The sequence below is a fragment of the Peromyscus maniculatus genome, chromosome 8 (genome assembly GCF_049852395.1).
Source record: "Peromyscus maniculatus bairdii isolate BWxNUB_F1_BW_parent chromosome 8, HU_Pman_BW_mat_3.1, whole genome shotgun sequence".
NCBI lineage: Eukaryota > Metazoa > Chordata > Mammalia > Rodentia > Cricetidae > Peromyscus > Peromyscus maniculatus.
In genome coordinates, this window is record NC_134859.1 from 70102804 (window position 1) to 70118936 (window position 16133).

Consider the following 16133-nt stretch of genomic DNA (forward strand, 5'->3'; position numbering starts at 1 on the left):
GGATCTGATACCTTCATACCAATGCTCATAAAATAAAGTTAAGTAAATTATTAAGAAGAAAAAAACAAAACAAAAAACTAACCCAGAAGATCTCTTTCTTCCTCCTGTGACCTGACTACCGCTACTGCACAAGCTCTTCTCTGGGTTTGTTTCCTCAATATAGATGCTCAAGTTATGTGGCTTGTAATGAGAGACTTTTTATTTCTTTAGCCTTGCTTGTTTGGACCTGCCTGGAGGATTACAGAAACCTCCATATACAGCTGAGGGCATGATGAGGAGAAATGACCTCATGCCCTTTTCTGACCTCAAGTATCAATTCTGAATTTACATTGTCACTCCATCCCAGTCTGTTCCTCTTGGTCCCAATCAGTCAGTGACACCTCCATCTGGCCATTATGTATACAGGAAACTTAGAACTCTCTGCCCCAGCCCCTTGCATATAGACATCACCATTTCCCCATAAGTGTGCCTGGGATATCTGCACTTACCTCCACAGCTACTTTGAGTCCCAGTGCACGATGATCTCTCACTATAATTACTGCATTGGCCAATCACGTAATCTCTGCTTACAACTTTTTATTTTGTTTTGAGGCAAGGTCTCTCTTTGTAGCCCTGTGTGTCCTGGAACTCACTATATACTACCAGGCTAACCTTGAATTCAGAAGTCTGCCTGATTTTGTCCTCTGAGTGCTGGGATGAATAGGCATGTGCCACCTCGATTGGCTGGAAAAAAAAAAAATTACTTACCAGTGCTGGGAATTGAACCCAGGAACTCAAGCATGTTGGGCCAGGTTTTTAATCACTGAGTAATATTCTCAGTCGCTCCCTCTCCCCACAACACACACACTTTTAGGCATCTCTCATCTCTACCCTGTTCTTTATTCTGCAGCTGGAAAATACATACCTCATGTCCCCCTTCTGAAGGTTTCTCGTGGGTGGATCCTCCGCCTTGGAGATAAAGTCCAAACTACAAGGCCTCAGCTGTTTAGCCTCCTAGTTTTCTGGCATTTTCTAGTATTCTCCCCTGGAGGCTACACTCCAAACTTATCAAATGACTTGTTCTGCAACTAGTCTGGACAGATCTTTTGCCCACGTCTTCAACTTGATTAACTCATCATCACCTAGGCTTTGGTTCAGGGGTCACTCACTCAGGGGAAATGTTCTCGCTGATTCTCTTTTAAGTTTTCCAAGCCCTTTCCCCAACGGACTGTACAGTTTCACGGGTTAAAGCCCTCAGCAGTGGGGTTGGGTTACCAGACTTCCAAATTCCACCTTTGCTCTTTATTAGCCACACGACCCCAGTCTGTTCGGCTTTATCCGCAACCAGGGGGAAATCTTTCATCAGTCTGCCACGCGAATTAAATGAGATGATGTAATACGCCGACAATTGAGCTTATTATTCTATAGCACTGAGAAAGCTCGATTCCCGCACCACCTTATTCCAGGGGTCAGGTTTGCGCGTGATTTAGAATGAACTCACTTTTTTTTTTTTTTTTTTTTTTTTGGTTCTCGTCTCACCTTGATTTTTTTAATGGACAAAGCAGTTCTAGCAAGCCAGGAGGTGATCGGGCACGGAGCTCGACACGACTTTCGTCCGGCGCGCTCCTCGGACTCGGAACGCCCCCGTGTGGTTCAAGCTCTGCAGCCAGAGCCGGAGCGAGGCCGGCCACACCATTCCCGATTTCCGTGGAAGAAACCAGCTCCCCAGGCAAACAGTTCCGACCTCATAAAAGGGGCGCCTCCTCTTTGGCTTTATGGCTTCCAATTCTACCTGACCCCATAAAATCAGAAGTCGGGTTGTCAATGGGGCGGAGGGAGCGGGCCCGGCTTCCTCCCGCCCCCCGTCGCCCCCAGCCCCACGAGGGCAATGGTATTTTCCTTTCTCAGTTCCCTCTCAATAATGGTACGGTCTCGGAGGGGAGACCCGGGAGGGACTCCGGGGTTGGCGGACTGGAGTTGGCGCCGAGCCACCCCTCCGGCTCCGGCGCGGTGGTATCGCCCGGCGGGCGCTGATTGGCTGCCGCGGTCCCGCAGTCGGCCTCGGCCCGCCGCGCCGCCCTCAGACCAGCTCCGGCAGCCGCGCCGCCTGGCCTTTCGTTTGCCTTGTTCTCCGCGGGCCGTGGGGGCTCCGCGCCGCGGCTGTTAGTCATGTCGGGTAGGTGACTCCTCCAGCGAGCAGCGGCAGCGGCGAGAAGGGGTCCGCCGGGTTCGGGCCGTCTTCCCGCCCACCGGAGGGCGGCGAGGGAAAGCCTCCGGGCCCGAGGGAGGCTCGGGGAGGGGGGGGGGGCGGCCGCGGCGCCGCCATGTTGGACCGGAGGCACACGCACGCTCCCAACGCTCTCTGGCTGCACATCCCGGCGGCGGGAGCGCTCTGGAGCTCATGTCTTTTTTTTTTTTTTTTGACCCTGCCCTTGGAACCCGGGGAGACTGTGCAGCTCCCCGGGGAGCGGGGTGTGTGTGTGTGTGTGTGTGTGTGTGTGAGTTGGGGAGGGGGGCGGAGGCCCGTCTACACCATCGTAGGGGCGGGGGAAGCGGAGATCTGAGCATCAGCCTGAGGACTGGGGCTTGTGGTCCTCCGCTCCGCTTCAGATCTCTCAGCCAGGCCCCTGGCCGGTCGTCTCGCCGCCTCGTTCCTCAGCTTCCCCATCCGAGAAGTGGAGCTGGGCCTTCCTGACTCACCCATTCATCAGGTGGGGGTCTTGGGCTCTGGGAGCCCTTTTCAAAGCACAGTGCCTTACACGAAATCGCACGTCACAGGTCATTCCCTCTGCTGTAACCACCGGGATTGATTGGGGTTGGGGGGTGTTTGTGTACTCGGTTTTCACCTTTGTACTCCCTCTTCTACTTGTTAATCTCCTGAGCTTAAAAGTGAGCCTTGACAGTTACTGATGAGCACTATGAGGTCTTCGTGGCATTTCCCTTGAAACAGAGACCAGAGGAAAGACGGCGTCTTCCTCTGAGTGATATTTATAGAGGCCACTGATGTGTGGAAGAGAGGCATTTACCCCTCCCGGACAGCCAGTTTGGATCCTGTTAAACCAGAATTAAAAAGTCCTCTTGATTCTAACAGTTCCAGTCGATCACACAGGGTCCTTTATTGTTGGGCTACGTTTACAGGTGGCAAAGACAGACCCAGGTATCCACTTGATCTTAGAAGCCAGCATGAGTTTGTACTTTACTTCCGAGAGAAGCATTGCCTAAAGCCATATGGCTGGGATGAAATACGCCTTTTGGTAATTTTACATTTACTTATCTATTAGAGACAGGGTCTCATGTATCCTTGGCTGGACTGGAACTCGATATGTAGATCAGGCTGGCCTCGAACTCACTGATCCACCTGCCCCTGCCTCCCATGTGCTGGAATTAAAGGCATGAACCACTACCTCTGCCAGTTTTACATTTCTATTAATTGAAACACCTTTTAAAAGGGTTTCCCGGGCTGGAGAGATGGCTCAGCCGTTAAAGGCCAGGCTCACAACCAAAAATATAAGAGTTCAGTTCCCAGCACCCACGGCTGTCTCTCCAGCCAATAAAATATATATATTAAAAAAAAGGGGGGGGGGTTTCCCTAGTCCACCCGGTGCATGTGTGAGTGAGTGTGACCAGAGCAGCAGCAATTGGAGAAGATTGCAAATGAGCAAGAAAGACTGGGCAGGGCAATGATAATCTTTCCTTAGATTAGCATTGATACTAAGGAGCTCAAAAGCTCTGGGAGCAGTGATGGAAAAGGCTAAGCTGCCTTGAAGTTAGCTCTTCAAATTCTGTTTTAATTCTTTTTCAAGCAAGGGACTATTCCAAAGTAGACATTGGTATGTCTTCTACCAGGTACATAATTTGTCATGATATCTGATAAAGTTCCAGAAAAATATGTACAAATGCTTCCTTAAGAAGGGTATGTGTAGGCTAACTATGACTGTAAAAAACATTAAAGTGCTACCCTCATGTATGTATTTACCAAAATCCAGTGCAGTCAATGATCAGTAAAAAGTCAGGATTGTTTGGAGAGGGTCTTCCAGTGTATCTCCACGCTGACCTTGAATTCATCATCCTTAAACAGCCTTCTGAGTGGAATTACAGGCTTGCTGCACCTTGCCCAAACTGTGTTGGTTGTTAATGTAATTATTCATATAAGACAATGACATTTTTATACGACAGGGTAGTTTTGATGGAAAATTTAAGTTTAGAGGCTTAAGTTAAAATCTTTTAAATTCTTTTTAGTGTTATATTCAACTTAACATGTTTTGTGATATTTGTATAAAATATTGACTTTTGTATAAAAGTAATGCTTTTGACTTGTTTTTTAATGCATGTTTAAATTAATAAACTAATAAACTTAACAGAATAACACCCCCCCCCCAAGCAACTAGTATCATTAATAAGTTATATTCTTTAAACATTTCAGACTACACTTAGAAATTTAATTTACTCAACTAATCCATATACTTGCCGGGTCAGACTTACAAACCTATTAAAATATAAGCATTTGGGCTGGAATTAATGCTTAGACACACAAAACTTAAGGATTTGATCCCCTGCATCAGGGGAAAGAGAGGGATACATAGCATTTTGTCAATAAGTCAAAGTTATTGTCAGTCTGCAAAAGTAAATTATCAGAGCATGTGAGTTAAAATCATAAGTAAAATATTAGTTATATATAAAATAAAGTTAAGCTATTTCTCATTTTGGCAATTAGGACAGATCAAGATACCTTATCCTCTACACACCTCAAAAAAAAAAATAGGCAAAAATTTGGGAAGGCCAAGACCCATGGTAAAAATGAAGTGAGGCCAGTATGCTATGCATAGAGCTATTTTGGCAGTTATCCCACTGAGAGTGTAGGTCTTGTGTAGAGTGGTTTTATTATCTAAGGATAGGTGAGGAAACCTTGAACTGTTAGCCAGATAATGAAAGCGTAAACCCTTATAAATCTTGGATTTACAGATTATAGATTTGAAGGACTGTGTCCTTCAGTGAAGAAATGAACAAAGGAAATAATCGTAGTGTAAGCCATAACAAGGAAGCTTAGACACAGCATAATCTTAGAATCTTGTAACCTGGAACCTCTTACTTCCTTTTAGGTACTCATTTAGCCTTTAGGAAACCATAAAATGATTTAACATAAAAATAAAAATCTGGGCTGATTAACATCTTTGGGTTCCTGGTTTAAAAAAATAATAAAAACAATGAAAAACTGGAGGAATTCTCACAGCATAGATCACAAAGAATCTGAGGAAATCCAAACCTTTCAAAGGTGAGTTCATGGTGAAAACTGAGCACTAGGGGGGGCAGGTGTCAAATGAGTCAAATGACAAACTGGATTAGAGCAAATGTTTTTAGGTTGAAGATTAAAAACCTAAAAGAAGGACTCAACTTTAAGGCCAACATATTATGTGGAAAGGCTATATAGACTTGAAAAAGGAATAAAATAAAATTTTAAAAAATTACATTAATATGTGGGTGTGTACCTGTGAAAGTCAGGACAAAGGAGTTCTTTGCTTTCACCATGTAGGTACAAGATATTAGAGTCAGGTTGTCAAGCCTATGTCAGGCATTTTTACCTACTGAGGCATCTCACCCTTCCCCTCCCCTAAATATAATTTTCAAAAGTGGAAAAAATGAAATTGCAAATCTAGCAGAATTATAAATGTTGTCTGTTCCAAAACTCAGAAGGATAGAGATGAGATGAAAATGAAGGTTGGTGGGTATGGTGGTACATACCTCTCATTAGCACTCAGGAAGCTGAGCTGGGAAGAGCTCCAGTTTTAAACCGGAGTGAGCAACATAGGAAATTCTTGACTTAAAAATTTTTTTTTAGAAAAGTTGAATTGTTTTTTGTTTTGATTTTGAGACAGGGCCTCATTAGCTCTAGATGGTCAGGAGCTCAGAGATCTACCAGCTCCTGAATATTGGGATTAAAGGCGGACAAGCCCAATGAGTTGTAATTTTTAATCAAGCATTAGTTTCAAATATAATGCCTAAAAATAATTTCAAGTAATCTATAAAATTACAGATTATAATTTAATAACCCATTAAAAAAATTTTAAGAGTGGCCCTGGAGCTGTGGCTACTGCTCTTGGCACAGAGAACCAGGGTTGGTTACCAGCATGCACACAATTACCGACAAGCCCGCAATTACCTGGTATCTCCAGCTCTAAAGCATCTTACCCCCTTTTCTGTCTTGCATGCATGTGTGCATACTCTTTCACACATATACACATAAATAAATCTTTTAAAAAAGTTTTAAGAGAATAATGTTTAGAAGGAAAAATAACCAATAACCTTGAGTTTCCTACCAAATAAACTGACACATAGTCATACTGACCTTTGCTAAAAGAATTAATGTGTAGAAAGGAAAAGGAATAAAAATTGCAAAGAAAATAAAGGTGAAGACTTTGATTGACATTAAGATAGTAAAGTCTAGTTTAGTGGAGGTTGATAATTTTGAATTTTGTCAGGAAAATATGCAAAAATTTAGTTATAAGGCCATGGAAATCAAATGTAAATAAAGCAATAGTAAGAATGTGGCTAAAGACAATGAAAGTAGTAAAGGAGTTAAAAAGAAAAAAAACTATAATGGAAAATTCTAATTTGTCAGGCACAAGTAAAAATTAGCAGGAAAAAACAGCCCACCTAAAGCACACAGGTGTCCATAGTGCTAAAAAAATTACTTAGGTAAATGCTGTTCAGAAATAATACACGTTAAATACATTGGAGGTAAGATGGAAAGAGTAGCCAGGCAAACATCAGCTGAAATGTCATGTGCTTGAAGCTAGTGTATATGATGTTTAAAGGAAATTCATGAGCCAGGATTTGTGGCTCCTGCCTATAATTCCAACACTTGGGCCATAAGTTGGACATACCTGGTTGCCTCGGAGTTATTGTTGCTGTGGTGAAACACCATGACTAAAGCAACTTGAGAAGAAAGGGTTTGTTTGGCTTACACTTCATGTCTGTTCATCACAGAAGTCAGGACAGAAACTCAAACAAGATGAACCTGGAGGCAGGAGCTGATGCAGAGGCCAAGGAGGAATGCTGTGTATTGGCTTGCTCAGACTGCTTTCTTTCTTTCTTTCTTTCTTTTTTTTTTTTTTTTTTTTTTTTTTTTGGCTTTTTGAGACAGGGTTTCTCTGTGTAGCTTTGTGCCTTTCCTGGATCTCGCTCTGTAGACCAGGCTGGCCTCGAACTCACAGAGATCCGCCTGGCTCTGCCTCCCGAGTGCTGGGATTAAAGGCGTGAGCCACCACCGCCCGGCTCAGACTGCTTTCTTAAAGAACCCAGGACCACCAGCCCAGGGATGGCACCATCTACAATGGACTGGGCCCTTCCCCCTCTACCCCCATCAACGGATAATTTAAAAAGTGTCCTGCAGCAGGATCTTTGGGAGAACCCCAATCTTTCTCAATTGAGGTTCCTTCCTTTGAGATGACCGTGTCAAGTTGACATAAAATTATCCAGGACAAATGACTACTTGTCAGTTTGACACAAACATTACAGTCTAGCCACAGCCTTTCTTTCTTGTTCATCCCCAAGATCACACATTAACATCACCATCACACTATAAAACATTTTATAAACTTTAAAAGGCCTACAATTCTTTACAAATCCAAACACTTAAAATTCAGTATCTTTAAAAGTCTAAAGTCTTTTAAAACCTAAAATCTCTTCAAAAATTCAGTCTCTTTACTGTGGGCTTCTGTAAAATAAAACAATACTTTTTTCAAGAGGGAGGAACCAAGGCACAGTTATAGTCTGAACACGGCAAAACCAAACTCCAACTGTAAATAACTCAGTATTCAATATCTGGGATCCACTCACAATCTTCTGGACTCTTCCAAAGGGCTTGGGTTACTTCTCTGGCTCTGCTCTCTTAGCACATACAGCTTGTTGTCTAGGCTCCAGCTGACTGCTCCACTGCTGCTGCTGTTCTTGGTGGTCATCCCATGGTAGTGGCATTTCACTGCAGTTAGGCTGCACTTTCACCAGTAGCCTGTCCTGGGCTCTTTATTGTGCCAAGCCTCAGCTTTTCTTCATGACCCCTTCATTCCTGGCGATCCAACTGCTACTAAGGCTGCACTTTCACCACTGGCCTCTCAGTGCCAAGCCTCAGTTATTCTCTATGACTCCTTCATGCCTTCAAAACCAGTACCATCTGGGAGCTACCAGCTTCTAGGCCACCTAGAACATAGCTTTTGTGCATTAACTCTTGGGAACCTTTCTAGTTGGTCTTTTAATCATTACAAATTTCTTAGGTGACCAGCATCAATTGTCCCAGTAAAGGAAAGGTTTTAATTTAGTGGTTCAGCCCTAGCTGACAGATTGTTCACACAAAAGACCTGGCAGAGTCTTTGTTTCCCCCAGCAGCTTCCCAAGTCAGGTCTCCATTGTCTGAATTGCCCTCAATATAATTATCTTCCAGGCTCCTGAAGAGCTCACCGAGCTCTTAACACTCAGTGGCTTTTCTAGTTCAAAGTTCCAAAGTCCTTCCACAATCCCAAAAAGACATGGTGAGGTCTGTCACAGCAATACCCCACTGTCCTGGTATGAATTTGTCATAGGGTTACTATGGCTGTGATGATGGCCAAAGCAACTTGGGGACGGTTTATTTGGCTACTGTCATCAAAGGAAGTCAGGACAGGTACGCAAACAGGGCAGGCAGCTCCTGGAGGCAGGAACTGATGGAGAGGCCATGGAGAGGTGCAGCTTACTGGTTTGTTTCCCATGGCTTGCTCAACTTGCTTGCTTTATAGAATCCAAGACCACCACCCACAAATGGGCTGAGTCCTCCCCTGTCAGTCACCAATTAAGAAAATGCCTTATAGCTGGATCTTAGGGAGGCATTTTCTCAATTGAAGTTCCCTCCTTTCAGATGATTCTAGCTGGTGTCAAGTTGACATAAAATAGCCAGTACACTGGTACACTTTGGTAATTTAGAAGCACTTCTAAATAATGAATAAGTCCAGACACAGGCTTAAGTGTCAGGTAATCTTAGCAAGGACTTACTTGTTGCCCTAAATGGCATTTATAAACTGATTTTTTAAAAAAAATAACACCTGTATTTTTTATTAATGAAGTAGATATTTTCTGGTGATTGCTTATTTGTGTATCCTCAAGTTTTAATTCAGCTGAAGTCAGATTTGTAGTTTCAGAAGACTAATTACTTAGGCTAAAGTTAAGGACGTAACTACTAGATTTTGAGAGAAGGTCAGAAGATTTAAATGCTATATACTTAAATAGTTTTGTCTGAACCAAAAGGAAACATTGAGGTATTAGGCTGTCCATAGAGGAATGCATGTATCTTCCAAGTGTTTAAATTTTAACACACACACACCCCAATCTTTTTTTACTCAGATTTGGGTGGCTTTCTTTTGCTTTTTGATAGGTACATCTGTTGTCTTTATGGTCCAGGTAGATTCTGTTCTTTTCCTATTTTCCTTTGGTTGCAAGCTGCAGCTCTTACCAGTTATGGAAATAGCTGTGGCATGTAAGGTAGTTCCCTCTCCTCCCCCATTTTATGTAGCCTGTGTCCTTCATAGAAATAATTTATCAGATTTCATTTAGTAATCTTAGGGATTTTTAAAGAAACGTCATATTTTAGATATTTGCAATAGAATGGTGATGAATTTAATGTTACCTGTTTAAACCTGTAGTGATGTAGTTTTATATGATAACTTGATATAAATTGACTAAAAAGGAAACTATTGATTTTATTTGAATTGTTCATGAAAGAGTTTAAGATTAGGTAAGGTTGGTCATGTGATCAATTCGACACTCCTATTTTGTAGTTATAATATTTTACATAACATGTATCTTATTCATCACAAATTAAGGCTATTCGTTTGACATTGAAGATAAACCTAAAGGGTAGAGAGCCTTCTCAACAATTTTTGGTATAACTTACTCTTTGAACTACAGAAAAAAGTTTATAGTCTACCCTTTTCTGCCCCCTTTACTTGACATGTTTATTTAGATGTTTTTCTAAGGTAGTTTTTGTTGGTAAAATGCAGGCTAGAAGGTAGGTATCATTGCTGGTTTGATATGTCACCAATTGGCTAATTGCTTGAAAGTTTGGTAAAATCAGCAGCTTTTCTTAGCAAGTCTTAGGAGACTCTTACTGATGCTGACAGCCACAGTAGTCCAATACAGAAGAATGGTGTGTGGTAATGATAGTGAGGGTGATTCTGTAGATTAATCATGTCAGAGTGCATGTTTCTTCCTTTTTTGGCCCTGATTAGTTTAAACATGTACTTTTTTTGGGTTTGCTTTTATTAATGTAAAGATACATAAATGTAGCTTGAACTTCTGAAGGTTGGGTTTTTGTTTTTTCCTTTGGAGTAGGGTCTCACTAGTCTATCCAGCCTGGTCTGGAAGTTTATGTACCTATCCTAGGCTGGTCTTGCTTCTGGCAATCCTTTTTGCCTTAGTTTGCCAAGTGCTGGGTTTACAGGCATGAGCAACCACACCTGGTTGAGTTTTTTGTTTTGTTTTTAAATGATGGATTTTCACTGGTTGCGTATTTGTTCCCTTTCTTGTGACCACCAGTACATATATACTTGTATGTAGAATAGTGGTTTAACAATGTTGTTACTTAAAAAAAAATATTGTTTAAAAAAAAATACTGTGTATGTCTCCCCATACACAGATTTAATTTCTAGGTTTTCTTTTGTTTTTCTTTTTTATTTTTTTCAATTTTTTTTTTTTTTTTTTTTTTTGAGACGGGGCCTCACTGTAGCTCTGGCTGGCTTAGAACTCACTATGTAAACTAGACTGGCCTTGAACTCATAGAAATTTGCCTGCCTCTGCCTTCTGAGTGCTGGAATTAAAGGTGTGTACCACCATGCCTGGCTTCTAGTTTTTCTTAATGTAATTTTTGATAGTTTCTAGCTATATTTTCATTTGTATAAACTAAAGTTAGTTTTAGGGGAGAGCATAATTTTAAATATGATTTAAAATTCTTTTTATGTGTTTTAGATTCTGGAAGTTACAGTCAGTCTGGGGGTGAGCAGCAAAGGTAAAGTATACATATGTTTTCATAATATAATGAAAGGCTGAAACTGAGAAAAATAATACAATTTTCTCTCTAAAATTTGCTGTCTGGATGTCTTAAGATAATAAGGCTAGATGTGGTACTTCAGGCTTATAATCCCAGCACTCAGGAGCTTGAGGTAGGAGGACCGTCAGAAATTTGAGGCCAGCCTGGGCTACATAAAAAGACCCTATCTCTTAAAAGAATTGGGGGTGGGGTATAAATAAATAATTAAAGCTTGTTAATTCTTCCCCTTTAAAGTAGTCTGTTTAATAAATACATGCCTTGAAGATAAAGACAAAAACCCCCTAGGTATTGTAAAGATTTTTTTCTTTAGAAATGAAGAGAATTTAAGAATTTTAAAATTTTTATTATTTTTTGATTGTGTGTATGTCTGCATGTGGATATGTGCACATGAGTACCGGTGCCTCTTGAGGTAAGAGGGTCAGATCCCCTGGAATTGTAGTTACAGACTTTTGTGATCTTAGTAATGTTGGTGCTGGGAGTTGAACTCAGATCCACTGGAAGAGCAGGCAATGCTCCTAACCTGAGCCATCCCTCTGCCTATGGAATTTCTTAAAACTCACATTAAACAAGTTCTTAGAAAAAGCATTTTACTTTTGGATGATATATAATATGCTAATGTGATTTTTAAAATTATTTATTTATATGGGTATTCTGTCTGCATGAATGTCTTGTATATCATGTACATGCAGTGTCCATGGAGGCTAGAAGAGGGTGTTGGTGGTGAGCCAATATGTGAATGATGGCAATCAAACTCAGGTCATCTGAAGAGTAGCAAATGCTCTTAACCATTGAGCCCTCTCTCCAGCCCCTAGAGCATATTTTCTCCCTCCCTCCCTCCTCTCCCTCTCTTCCTCCCTCCCTCCTTCTTTCTTTCTTTCTTTTTTTTTTGATTAAACCATTTATTTGAACAACAAGGACAACTGTTGTCCTCGAGGCCAGTTAGCAGCCTCCAGTTCCAGCAGAGCTTGAGCCAGAAAACAGCACTGCACATTAAGGAAGAACCAGAGCTAGAGTAGATTTTCTTGAATCACTATGGTACAGTGTTTAGCAGTTCTTAAAAGTCCTAATATGCATCACGTATATCTATATGATGGTGGGCTGTTCTTGCTTACCAGAAGTGATAGCTTTCAACCTAACACTACAACTATTGTTAGAAGCTCAATGTGAGATATTAAGAAGCATATCAGAAACAAAATTGATATGATTTTATTCCTGTAAGATCATGCCAACCTCTTAGTAGGTACCTGGCAAATGTTTCTTTATTGCTTGTATTTTTAAAAGTTATGGGATTCTGAAAAAAAAAATTAGTATTTGATTGCTCTAAAATAAAACGTTTTGCCGGGCGGTGGTGGCTCACGCCTTTAATCCCAGCACTCGGGAGGCAGAGGCAGGCGGATCTCCGTGAGTTCGAGGCCAGCCTGGGCTACCAAGTGAGTTCCAGGAAAGGCACAAAGCTACACAAGAGAAACCCTGTCTCGAAAAACCAAAAAAAAAAAAAAAAAAAAAACGTTTTGAAGATACTTTTCTTTGGGTGTTAAAGAGCCATATATTCAAAGAGTTAGTTTTTGACTTGCTAGTACTTACATGATATAATTTATGTTAATAATGTTAAGTCTTAGGAAGGTACATTTATTCAATAACACAATGCATATTTATCAAACCACATGGCAGTTTTGATACAATATAATTTCATTCTCTGTTGGTACTTTGGATATACATATACCTCTAATTACTGAAGCATTTAACCTAGACTTTTGTTCCATATTGTGCCTTTTCTGGGAAGTTAAAGACATTCAGTTCAAACAAATAGTATGAAGAAATTAATCTGTTCAGATACAGCTTTAAAAGTATTAAAAGTTTCATTTTTAAACCAGGCATGGTAGCACATGCATTTAATCCCAGCACTCAGGGGGATCTCTGAGTTGGAGGCCAGCCTGGTCTATAGAGTAAGGACAGCCAGAGAAACCCTGTCTCAAAAACCAAACAAAAAAGTTACCTTTTTTCTCTTTTAGATAATTACTATGGGTCTTACCAAGCAGTTTTTGGAAATAGCATATTCTTAGGAGTGATTGGTTATTTTTGTTTGGAGACAGGGTATTACTGTGTAGCTTTGACAAGCTTGAAACTTGCTATGTAGACCAGGCTAGTCTCAAACTCACAGAGGTCTGCCTGCTTCTGTCTTGTTAGTGCTAGGATTAAAGGCCTGGGCCACCATGTGGTCATCAGAATGGTTATTTGTATAAATATTTTTTAGCTACAAACAACTGTAGAGGCTTTTTAAGTATTAGTAATCTATGTATCTGATATTAAATAAAAACCTGTTCATGGAATAATGCTGTTCATTGCCTTTCTCTGTTTTGTTATTTATCCTAAAGCATAATTTTCTTAGTTTTGTAGCTCTGATGAAATACCATTTGTGAGAAATTTTTACAGCATCACCTTGATATTGAAGTTCAAGAGGTCTGGGAATGACTTCATTTATGTCTTTAGTTGTAGGTCATCAATTTGAATTCTAAGAGACAGGCAGAATTGTTGTTTAAATATAAATAGTCTTTTGAGTCACTCACTATGAACAACTGAAAAAATAACTTTTTATAACCAGTAGCCAGAAAACAGTTCAGATGTAAGCAGGACAAACACTTAAGTTTTGTTGAAGGCAGAGTTTTCATTTAAGCTTTTCAATTTCTTTAAGCATATGTCTTTCAAGCATTACAATTTTCTTTTACAGTTATTCTTCCTATGGAAATCAAGGCAGTCAAAGCTATGGACAAACATCACAAGTAGGTTGAAAAATCAGTTTTCCTTATAAATAGTTATTTTATTTAATAAGTAATAAAGTTTATACATAGTTATTTTGTCTAGTAAGTAATAAAGTTTGAGTGTTTACCTGAATTTCAGAGCTATTCTGGCTATGGGCAAACGACTGATTCTTCGTATGGACAAAACTATGGTGGTTACTCCAGTTATGGACAAAATCAATCAGGTTGGACTGGTTTGTTAAATTGCTATTTTAGAGAGTCAAGAATCAGAGCCTTCACTAAATAGTATTCTTATCTAATTTTTAGGTTATTCACAGTCCTATGGTAGTTATGAGAATCAAAAGCAGAGCTCATATGGCCAACAATCATATAATAACCAGGGACAACAAAACACGGAATCATCAGGAGGGTAAGGAAACAGTAAATTATTAAAATTGTGTTGGGCAGGCCTGCTTTGTATTTCCATTTAGTTATTTTGTAGTGCTGGTAATAGAACCCAGATCTTTGCATATGCTGCATACGTACTCTACCACTGAGATGGGTGTCCAAATCCTTTTTGTGCCACTTGCATGCATTACCTTTTAAAAATATATAGTTTTCAGGATAGTCTAATATACAAGGATCTATGACTCCAGATGGGTAAACAAGTCCCATTCAGTGTCTGGTGTTCATGTCTTCACACAGCTTTTGTTTTCCCCAAGGCCTCAGTTTAAGCTGAGTCTGCACACTGATGTCCTCACTCATGCACCTCACAACCTCACTGCTTGATTCTATATAACAGGGCAACAGTGGCCTATGCATTACATTCATCATGTGCCTGTCCTATTCTGTGCTCAGACTAAGTGATTTTATCCTTTCCAGTGGAGACTGCCCTCTGCACACTCAGATATCTGCAGCAGTCCTTTTTACCTATTGATTCTAAATGGGTGCTATTCTTGAAACATTAGGGTCCTGTGTACTCCCTTATCAGTGTCTAACCGTTCTTGATGAGGCAGGTAGAAATAAAGTACATTTCTATTTAAAATGATGAAATGGGTACTCTCCCTTTACATAAGTCATGGAATAAAAGTTATATATTTGAAAAAGTGTAAGGGGGTACATGGAGAACTTTGGAGGAAATGATGTACTTATATTAATATAAAAATAAAAGATTACTATAATAAAAATATATTTTAGATACATTTATTTTGATTTATGAGTATTATGTGTGTCTGGGTACCGTGTATGTGCTTGGTGCCCACAGAGGCCAGAGGCCAGAAGAGGGCATCTCCTAGAAGTGGAGTTGCAAATGGTTGTGAGCCACCATGTGGGTGTTAGGAATTGACTCTGGGTCCTCTGCAAAAACAAGTGCTCTCAAACACTGAGTTATCTCTCTAGCCCTCGCTCCCCTTTTTCGTTTGGAATAGTGTTTCACTATTACAATAGTGAATGGCCTAAAACTATGTAGGCCGCTATAAAATAGAAATAAATAACTACAAGTATTATTTCATAGTGGAGTTTTTATCGTGCTCTGTTTGGTGGACTGATTCCACATTCCCTAATGTAATTGGTCCTCAGACACCACTATGAACCAACACTAGTAGTTATTCCTATTTTATAGGGGTGAAGAAGGTTAAAAGAACCAGAGCCTGAGGTCTCCAGTTGTTTCTGGCAGCAGTGACAGACATACTTTTGATGAAATTTAAATGGCACTGGGGAAAGAGGTGAAATCATTGGTTTTAAAGTTACAAAAGTACATATGTAAGGAATAATACCTGAAAGTCATGCTGCATTAGGAAAATACTTTAACCCTTATTGATAAGTTTAACCATAAGGGAAATGCTTTTATAAAGGCTGTGTGCTTGAAAGCATGAAATAAATGTAAAGCAAAGAGCATTGTTTAAAGTAGAGTTAGTGTTCAAACTATAGCTTTGTGGTGCTTTGTGTTGGGAATTGGAATAGATTGTTGTGGTATTGTGCAGAATTAGGTGTGACTGTTAAGAATTGAGACACCCACCCCCTTACCTCCCTTATTGAGACCCGTGTTTACTTAACCTAGGTTAGCCTTAAGGGCATGATGCTCCTGTCTCCTCAGTACCCAAAGAACTGGCTACAAATACAGAAGACATGATGTAGAAAGGAAGTAACATTGAGCCTTTCAGTATAACTAAAAAGAGAACTCAATCACTTAATGACCTTGTTTGCTAAAGAATCATACATACCACTGTATTTTGGTAGTATTTTACTTTTTTCTTTTAACTAAAGAAAGTAAAAACTAGTTATTTTGTTAACAATATTTAAAAATGCTTGTTTTTGTTGTTGTTTTTACCCAGTGTAGTGCAACA

At 40.2% G+C, this 16133-nt stretch overlaps 1 protein-coding gene across 2 annotated transcripts in view; it reads left to right on the forward strand.

The window, feature by feature from the left end:
• Positions 1-2001: 2001 nt before the first annotated feature.
• Taf15 (TATA-box binding protein associated factor 15) overlaps positions 2002-16133 on the forward strand; it is a 34039-nt gene continuing 19907 nt past the window's right edge. For both annotated transcript variants that reach the window (XM_006995300.4, XM_076543034.1), the window contains exons 1-5: positions 2002-2155; positions 10969-11008; positions 13779-13830; positions 13949-14033; positions 14116-14218. In XM_006995300.4, the coding sequence (XP_006995362.2) occupies positions 2149-2155; positions 10969-11008; positions 13779-13830; positions 13949-14033; positions 14116-14218 (287 nt within the window). In that variant the 5' untranslated portion in view covers positions 2002-2148. The remainder of the gene's footprint in view (positions 2156-10968; positions 11009-13778; positions 13831-13948; positions 14034-14115; positions 14219-16133) is intronic.